The 10123-nt window shown below is 36.4% G+C and overlaps 2 protein-coding genes across 2 annotated transcripts; both read left to right on the top strand.

Annotated features, from left to right (window-relative positions):
- The first annotated feature begins 1425 nt into the window (after window positions 1-1425).
- Window positions 1426-2736, top strand: LOC134242575 (uncharacterized protein F54H12.2-like). Its single transcript, XM_062724675.1, has one exon. It carries the CDS (start codon window positions 1426-1428, stop codon window positions 2734-2736), a length of 1311 nt encoding a protein of 436 aa, XP_062580659.1.
- Window positions 2737-4838: 2102 nt separating this feature from the next.
- On the top strand, window positions 4839-5915 carry LOC134242574 (uncharacterized). The gene has a single exon (XM_062724674.1). It carries the CDS (start codon window positions 4839-4841, stop codon window positions 5913-5915), a length of 1077 nt encoding a protein of 358 aa, XP_062580658.1.
- Window positions 5916-10123: the final 4208 nt, after the last annotated feature.

The raw sequence follows: 10123 nt of genomic DNA, 5'->3' as shown, positions 1-10123 counted from the left end.
AAAAGATACCAGTTTTGCGCAGATTGACTCTGTCGAAAAAAAATCAAGAATTCAAGCAACCGTTCTATATTCCCATGTCACGTGATCAAATTCAAAGATTTCGCATATATTTAATAGACGAAAAGAATGCTGATTCTACATTAGAAATCGAGACTTTATACTGCACGTTACATATAAGAAAATGTCTTGGAAGCCGTTCGTAGCCAATGTTGAGGAGTGGAAAAATCATTTTCTCACCACCAGTAAAACATACATGTTAACCTATTGTGATGAAAAAGAGGGAGATTCAGACCTCAAAAGCGGTAGCATTGCTCGCGTGTTGTTTAACGCTTGGATTATCGATATCTTTCATGTAATAATACATGTATATTATAAGCCTTAAATGAAATTGGGTACCTACACTAATTAATCTTAAATATCAACAGCAAATAAAAAGACAGAAACACCTTAAGTTTGACATTAATTGTACAAATTCAAATATTTTTCATGCTCATCATTTTGCTTGGATTGGCTTCTTTACTTTTGAAGGTTGATCTTTGGTGAAATAGCCTAGAAGCAATAATTCTGAAAGTTCATTCAGTTTTTAAACAAAACAAATGATGGCATGGTTTAATCAAGATATAAAACAAGTTCGTATCTTTCGTTATATAAATCAGATTTCCGCGATGATCGAAAACGAAAGTAGAGGTGTGCCACATGGCTTGGTCAATCGAGTGATTTCTATTGACTTTATTGATAAAGTTGTGAGCTTCTGTGCTTTTAAAGACGATGTCAAATGTTTTCATCTAATTCTTAAAAGCTGTATCTCCTTTTTCATGGCAGGGATGTTGATTAATTTATCGTAACCAATGTAATCACTGGTAGTCTTATGTTGTTGTCGTTGTCAAATCCGTGCTTGAAATCTATGTACCAAAAAAAGCGTTTGTATGATTCCGAGTCAAATCACGCGATATCTAGCGAGATTTAATGAGAGTGGCTTCAAAAATGGATACCCAAGCGAACCAAAAATACTTAAGACGCAACTTTTGTAGAAAAGCGGTAGATTTCTGAATTAAATCGGTAGGCGGGAGATGGAGTGAAAAAGCGGTAGACTCCCGCCTAAATCGGGAGAGTTAACATGTATGAGTAAAATGAAGTACATACCTAAACAAAAGACGTACGTGGTGGGACAGTTTGGCAAAGGAGCAAGCAGTCCAGAACCTAAGATAGAACTCGTGACACCCACACAGCAGGCGGTAGAAAGAGCTAAGGCGGAGTTAAAGAAACGGAAGCTGGAGGGTGGACCAGTCGTAACGTTTGAAGCAGAGGGACAACCACGCCCAAAGAAGACAAAGAAAAAGGCACCAAAAAAATTTGTATTTGCGCAATAAAAGTTCTTATATCTCAAATATTTGTCATTTATTAATTCTTCATCAACAGATAAGCATGTCATTTTTTACAGAGGGTTCAGAACCGGCTTTTAGCCATCGCTTAGCCCTCTTTCATAACTTACCAACAGATGCAGGAGTAGAGCAAACTGAGTGGATTGACATTCGACCAGTGGGAAGCACGGCTCACGGTGGGGTAATTGAATTTAACATTTCGGGCGCGTCAACACATTATTTGGACTTGAATAGAACTCGTCTTTTTCTAAGAGCAAGGATATTAAATGAAGACGGTTCTCCTCTGAAGGAGAAAGAAAAAGTAGGATTTGTTAATTTAACCTTACAGAGCTTGTGGAATCAAGTAGATATATCAGTACAACAACAAGTCATAACACCCACGGTTTCAACTAATTATGCGTATAAATCTTACATGGACGTTTTCCTCAAGTACGGGACTTCTGCACAAGTCCCTTGCTTGTCTTCGCAGCTATACATTCCCGATTCGGCTGGCTTCATGGATAGCGCTGACGCAGTTACAGGTGGAAATATGGGTTTATTTCAGCGGGGCAGTTTGACAGAAAAGAGTTCATTTGTAGATCTTGAGGGCCCCCTATACATGGATATTTGTCAACAAGATCGCTATCTCATCAATGGTATACAAGTAAACGTCAAATTGTGGCCAAGTAGAGAAACATTCTGCTTGATGGCTCCAACAGGTTCAAAGCGATATCGTGTACATATTGAAGATAGCATTTTAAAATGTTGCTACTTGAAAATCAATCCCGGCTTACTTCTGGGACATAGCGAGGCTATCAAGAAACAACCGGCTTTGTATCCGTTCATGAAATCAGATCTAAAATGTTTTGGTATACCGGCCGGGCAATTTCATTTGAATGTAGACGACCTCTTTCAGGGAGAAATTCCTGAAAAATTAGTTGTCGGATTTGTTTCATCCAAAGCTTACAGTGGTAGTTATGAACTTAACCCCTTTAACTTCCAACATTTTCATTGTAATTTTATAGCATTTTATGTAGATGGTAAGTCTGTTCCATCTGCACCATTAGAGCCAAATTTTAAAACCAATAATTATATCACTGCCTACACCTCATTATTTGTGGGAAAGAAGTCCGACTCGGAGACGGAGCAACTAGACCTTGGACGAACTGATTACGCAAAAGGGTATTGTCTGTTTGTTTTCAACATTAACCCTTCCTCCGAGAATGATGACAACTTACCATTATTAAGAAAAGGCCACACGCGTCTACAGATCAGATTTGACAAAGCTCTACCCGAAGCAGTAACGTGTATCTGCTATGCTAAATTCCCTGCTTTGATGAGCATAGACTACAGTCGAAACGTTGAAGTGAAATAATGGATTCTTTTGAATTACAATCAATATTACAGATTGACCCGAAATCTAAAAAGCGAATAAGAGGTGTACTTGCAGCTAATGAATTGCCCCACACACATTTGTTGAATGGATTTTACGTTTTAAATACAGATGAAAGAGGACTGCCTGGTAAACACTGGTGTGTGTTTTATTTTGACGGGCATTCTTCAGAATTTTTTGATTCCCTCGGACAGTCTCCAGAATTCTATCACAGTTATTTCAGGGACTATTTGTTGGCTAGAGGAAAAATTTATAAATTCAACAACATGCAAGTTCAGAGTCCCGATACCAATATTTGTGGTCTGTACTGTATATACTATTGTTTACTGCGTAGTCATGGAAACACTCTCGAAAGCATAATAAAGACTTTTGATGAAAATACCATTGAAAATGATCTCTATATTAAAAGGATTTTGTCAACTTATTACGACAAAAACTTTGAAATAAATTGAACAACTTTTATTGTGTCTATTCATTTTGTGTAAGGTCAGCTAAGAAGATGGACGTAGTGTATAATCAGAGAAAATCACAACTGAATGTTAAAACTAAGGCCACTATAGCGCTGTCGAGTATACTTTTGCTGACGTTAGTAAGTGTTTTGACATGGATTTCCTCAGCTCACGACCATAGTTTAGAAGTGGGTGTTGGAAATAATACCAACATTTCTTCCACGGACGCAAATACCAGTAATACTCTATGCAGCTTTATCAAGATGTTTCCTATTACCCGTGATTTGAAAGTTTCAGTCTGTGTTTTGAACAATCATGTAAGAATAGACATTAGATATTTCATACGTGAAAAGGCAACCATACGGGGGATTTTCTTTGATAAACAACAGTGGAATGGATTATTGAAACTGCTGCCACTTATTGAAAAAACTTTACTCTTGGTTTGAGAGAAGTGTCGTTTATAAATCTAACACCTGTATACTTTCAATAATTTATAAATTTTATGGTGTAGATAGTTTTTACTTGTAATGCTTAACAAATAAATTGGTTCACCATCAATTTGTATTTTAAGCCTTATATGAATCAAATTGATAAACAAATACATGTTGATCATTTGTCATGAATTGTGTGAAATGCGATTTCGTAAAAATGTTTCAACTACGACTGACTGATATGACAGAGCGATACAAGTCTGAAAGACGTCCGTTAATACCCTATCCGATAGTCAATCATAATCCAATTAAAGCCGCAATATTGGTAATCGCATTATCAGACGAAATGAGATTGAACCATTCCAATTTATTAATAATTGATAAATTGAAATCCTTTTATTGAAATTCAATGAACATGTAAAGTGACAACATAAAATCTTGTTATATTTCTTTTCTAATTGGAAGGAATTAGCCAGGATTAGTGGATTACACTTCATTTCAGGAAATATACCCTTTACTTTTCAAACTTTATTTAACTATATATAAATGTGATAATTTAAAAAAAAAACCCTACTTTAAATTAAAGGACAAATTTAGATTCATTACACATATTTCGTTAATTTAGAAAGAACACACATCTCTAACAAATACTTCTTTCTTTTGCTAACATTCCCTCTCAAAAACAAGGTGCTTAAATGATAGTTAAATATTAATTTGTATATATACAAATAATGCATCTAAAGAAGGAATCAGTGAACATCATTTTAATTCCACCGCCTTCATTGTAATAATAATTCTAAACAATGTAGGATCCCCCCTTCTTATCTCATGCATTGATTAGCTCCGACATTTCAAATCAGCTATTAATCTGAACTTTATCTGATTAATTAACATGATTAACAAAGTATGGGTTGAAACGCACGACCTTTGGTTTTTTTTTTCTTCACGCCTATAGAAAACAATTACATATCTTGGATCCTCTACTTTTATCTAACAGATAGATCCGCCATCTTGGTTTTACACCCCTAGAAATCCGACAAATCTTAGATCCGTCACTTTCTTCTAACCGTTGAGCCGCCATATTGGATCTACCCCAGGCTAGAGCCGCCATATTGGATCTAGCCTTAATCCCTTAATCCGATTAGTAAATTATGGGTTGAAATGCACACCCCACATTTTATGGGTCGAAAATTTATAGGTCCAAATGCTACCTCCTTATACTACTACTGTTAGGCAGAATCGAAAGATTGTTGAGTCTGTTGATGCAGGTGAGGTCAACCAATACAAATACAAGGTAGGGAAGCTGAATCAGATGGGACCTCTCGAAGTTGAAGTAAATCTACCAACCTTTGTTCCCGGGCAGGTAAATTTGTCCGAACTAAAGGAAAGTTTTGGCAAACTTAACCTGACAGAAATAATTACATCGACATCGATGTCTAATACTGTAGCATACTCTGCCGCCCTAACCGCAGAGAAATTGTTGGACGAAGTAATTGAAATTGCAGAATTTTGGACTGATGAAAATCTAAGGCATCTGTCTTGTACTGGCCCACAGGAGGTTTGGGTAAGTTACGATAAGAAGGCTTATATCGACCGTTTAGACGTACGTGGATCAGACGTGAAGTCTTTTATGTCCACTTGTTTGGACTGGAATGGTTACCCAAGTGGAATTTCTGTAACAAGAAAAGGAGAACTGGTGTACACAGATAAAAAGTATGGATTTGTTAATGTTTACCGAGATGGAAGACATAAACCACTGATTATGGTACAACAGGGATGGCAACCGATTGCAGTGTATTGTACAAAATTAGAGGATTTCCTTGTCTCTTTAAAATCGGTTGATGATCGTGTGTGTAAAATTATCCGTTACAAAGGAAAAGCAATCATTCAGGAAATGGCCAAGGATAACCGAGGTGATCCGTTATATAAAGGAGGAAATAAAATGCTCTATGTGACGGAAAACATCAACAGTGATGTCATTGCTTCTGATTGCAATGCCCAAATCGTTGCCGTAGTTAACAGTACAGGTGCACTGCGATATCATTTTAAAGGACATAAGTCGATCAAGGGTAAATTTACTCCTGGCTGCACTGTCACTGATTCAAAAGGTCGTATCTTGGTGGAAGATGATGGGAATGATTGTATCCAAATCATCGATCAGGATGGACAGTATTTAAAACATCTGAATTATTGTGGAATACTGAGCCTGGACACACTCGGGCGACTGTGGGTGGGAAAGTTTATTGGTAAAAAAGTGAATCTGATCAAATATACAGAATAAAAAGGAAAATATACCGGTATGCATTGTACCTTGTGTTTCCAAGATAAAAATGATTGTATCATGTACCGGGTATTTTTTTATTTACTAGTGGGGTTAAATGCAAAATTTAAAACATGATGACTGTCATTTTAGCTCACCCGAGCTGAAAGCTCATGTGAGCTATTCTTATCACTCGTTGTCCGTAATTCGTCCGTCTGTTCACATTTTCAACTTTTTCTCAAGAACCACTAAGCCAATTTTAACCAAACCAAACTTAGTACATTCTTGGGTAAAGGCGAGTTTAAATTGTTAAAATAAAGGATCAAGTCTCTTTCCAAGGGGGGATAATCAGCAAAATACAAAAGAGGGGGGTCATAAAAAAATCTTCCCAAGGACCACTGGGCCAGGAAAGCTGAAACTTATGTGGAAGCATCTTGTGATAGAGTAAATTCTAAATTGTTGAAATTATGACCCCCGGGGCAGAGCGGGTCACAATAGGTAATCCAAGTTTTACATTGAAAGATATAGGGAAAACTTTTAGAATCTTCTCAAGAACCATTGGACCAGAAAAGCTGAAACTTATGTGAAAGTATCCTGGGGTAGTGTAGATTCTAAATTGTTCAACTCATAACCCCTGGGGTAGGTCAGAGACACAATAGAGAATCTTAGTTCTACGTTGAAAGGTATAGTAAGACACTTTAAAAATCTTCTTTACTGGACTAGAAAAGCTGAAAACTATGTTGAAGCATTGTGGGGTGTCTAGATTCTAAATTGTTCGAATCATGACCCCTGGGCAAGGTCAAAATAGGTATTACAAAGGGACATCTGTTAAATAACAGAATGGCCAAAGTTACTCAGGTGTGCAATGTGGCCCATGGGCCTCTTGTTTTGCAACTACCAATAGGTATTTCCTTTTTATATATCTTTTTAATTTAAAAATTATTAACTAGGGATAATAACTGGTTGTCAATGTGTATCCTCCATCCAGGATTTTTTTCTTGAGGGAGAGGTTCTATGTGGTTCCACTTCCACATAGAAAACCAGACTTTAGAAAAATTAGGATTTTTTCAAGTTGTACTGATTGCTAAGAAAAAAATAAGCAATGCAAAACCGTACATTTAAACTGATGGTAAGAAATTTAAATAAATTTGTATCATTTTTTTCTTATCGTTTAAAGACCTTGACATTTGAGATTTGAATGTCTTCTTATCGAATCCAGCTAGTGAAGTGTACCGATTTGAATTACGTCATGATCTATTCTAACAGATCGCCCAGTTAAATAATTCACGCTCCCCGGTATAAGATCTCTGTGGTTGGTCTGTGGTTGGTCATTTTGTCAACTTTGACACAGAAATGAACTGTTGCACGAGCATCCAATTAAGGATAGGGAAAAACTACTGTCATAAGCTTGCGGTGTGGACTACCTTGAGCTAAGCTGTCAACATAGGTTGTGAGGTCATGTAAAACGGTACACTTCATTGGAATTGATAATATTCAAAAAACATAATTATAATTAAGAGGTTACTGCTTGAAATGTTGTACTTCTAGATCCATCCCTTACCAAAGTAAAATTATTGCAGCAATATTGCTGCTATATTGCGGCAACATTGCGGCAACACATTTTTGTCATCAGAAACAAGCTTTTTGTGTTAGTGAAATATCACCACTAGCTGCAACAACTTCAGGTGACATTCTGGCAATACTGCCAGAAAAAAACTTTCTGGCAACATCTAGGATTACCCATGAGCCATTTGTTGAGCATGCTCAGTCATTTACTTCCTCTTTTTAAATAAAGTGGAGGGAATTCAAAGGCAAGCATGTTTTGCTTCATTACTGACTTGTATGAAGTTAATTAGAGTTGTCAATTGTGTACAGTGGGATTAGTCAAGATGAGTAGTAAGACTGCATAGTGTGGAATGACTAGAAAAAAGAATTTAAGCAGAATTATAGGAATGTGTACTCTGTTTCCATATCATCAGACTTGGTGAGTCAAAACCAATATTTTTTTGAGATGAATGATTCAATGGAGATAAAATTGGAAAAATTATATGTGTTTTAACTAGTGCTTGTGCTTGTCAATGACAATTTGACCTTTAATGTGACCCATATGCTAAAAATAGCCATTTTGATCCTCAGCTATAAAATTTGAACTATAAGAGATAGAGACTTCATATTTAGTATGCATACTCCACTAATTAAGTTCTTTCAAATGACACCAAGAACAATGACCTTGTGACCTTGACTGTGCCCATATGCTATAAATAGCTTTTTCAAACTTTATTGGCACCAGGCGCATAGTGTTTCACAAACATATCTTGATTTTCATTATGATGATCAACATAATTTCCCATCTGTTCAAAGAATAGCAGAAGTAGCTATTTCTTATTGACACTGTGGCTTGCTACTGTTTGTTATATTCCTCAGCACAGTTTGTTAATTGTTAGATTGATAGATCATTATTTCTATTAATTAATACCAACTTAATTATGTAGTACTGTAGTGTTGCCAAAATATTGCTGCAGCACAGCCTGAAATGATACATGCACTGCAATTGCTTTGCAGCAACATTGCCGCAACACTTTTCTGGCAATATTGCCGCAAAACTAATTAACATACGAAAAACGATATTGCGGCAATAATGCCGAAAGATGTTGCCATAAGATCAATATTTTGGTCATGCTTTGCAGCAATATTGCCGCAACCCCTTTCTGGCAATATTGCCGCAAAACTAATTAACACACGAAAAATGATATAGCCGCAATAGTGAGGCAATAATGCCGGAAGATGTTGCCAGAAGATCAATATTTTGGTCATGATTTGCAGCAATATTGCTGCAACCTCTTTCTGGCAATATTGCCGCAAAACTAATTTACATACGAAAAACGATATAGCCTCAATATTGCTGCAATGTACTGCCAGAATGTTGCTGCAATATTGCGGCAATAAAACCAGAAGATGTTGCCAGAAGGTCAATATTTGGGTAAGGGATGTTTTTTTGTAGAATACTGCCCTCATTTTGCCCCAAGATAATTTTTTTATCGAAAAGTTCAAACTTTATTGTACATCTAGAGAACATTGCCTATCGCCAATAGCTTACAACTTTTAAAAATGTTAGAGGAGATTGAGGAAGAAGAAAGAGTGACAGATAGACTACTAGTCAGTAAGCTAACAACAACATTCCCGAGGTTTTCCTAAATTATGGTTAGAAAAAGGAGGGTCTGCATGGCCAGTCCTCGCTCAATACTACATGTAAGTGCCTGGATATCTATCGTTTGTCAAGGGTTTGAAGACTTGAGTACCATGTGCAATTTTAAAAAGAATGCCAACATTGAACAAAGTCCACTGCCACTTCCTGGAACCGAAAATGGAAAATATTTTGATTTAAATTGAAAGCCCCATGAGGATGGAGGGGGGGGGGTCATTCCCAGCTTCTGAAAAAAAAATCATATACATGTATAGAAAACGGTTGAAAGCCCCCCCACCCCACCCCTTATCATGTATATGTTTATAAACGGTATATAGGTCATGACTCCTGGAGGTCATTCCCAATTGCAACCTCCTGAAACTTGAAATGATCACAATATGATCTGCCACAAAAAGGTGTATCACATTGATGATTAGTCCATGGTTCCAAATTTAGAAATAAAAATCATTTTTACTGCCCTGTATTATTTTTTATGCTACCCTTCGAAGAATGGGTAAGATTGGGCCATTTTGGACAAAGTAATTCCCCTTGGACCTAGAAAAAATCCAATGATTCGCAGTTTCCGTTCATTTGCTTCGCAGAGATTGTACAGATTGAATTGAAATTTTGTATATAGATTTATCATAAGAATGTCTAGGTCAAGTTTTATAATGGGTACGATCGGGCCATTATTCCCCTTGGACTTAGAAAAATTCCAATAATTTGCAGTTTCTGTTCAGTTTCTACGCAGAGATTGCACATATTGAAATGAATTTTTGTATACAGATTTATCATAAATATATAGGTCAAGTTCTGTTTTAGGTACGATTGAGCCATTTTGAACAAAGTTATACCCCTTGGACTTAGAAAAATTCCCAGTTATTTGGGGAGGGGGCATAAGTGTTTTACAAACATCACTTATCTAAATATAAAGAGATGGTTGCAAATATGTGAACAATTGGGGGAATGTCTCTGCTCATAAAGGACAAAGAATCTTAATATTTGTGAATTAAACCTCTTTTCAGATTTGTTATCAAATTCAATC

Source organism: Saccostrea cucullata, unplaced genomic scaffold, assembly GCF_032062105.1.
Source record: "Saccostrea cucullata isolate Sc308-1 unplaced genomic scaffold, CSIRO_AGI_Scuc_v1 ctg4725, whole genome shotgun sequence".
In the NCBI taxonomy this organism is placed as follows: domain Eukaryota; kingdom Metazoa; phylum Mollusca; class Bivalvia; order Ostreida; family Ostreidae; genus Saccostrea; species Saccostrea cuccullata.
This window is presented reverse-complemented; position numbering and strand designations above follow the sequence as displayed.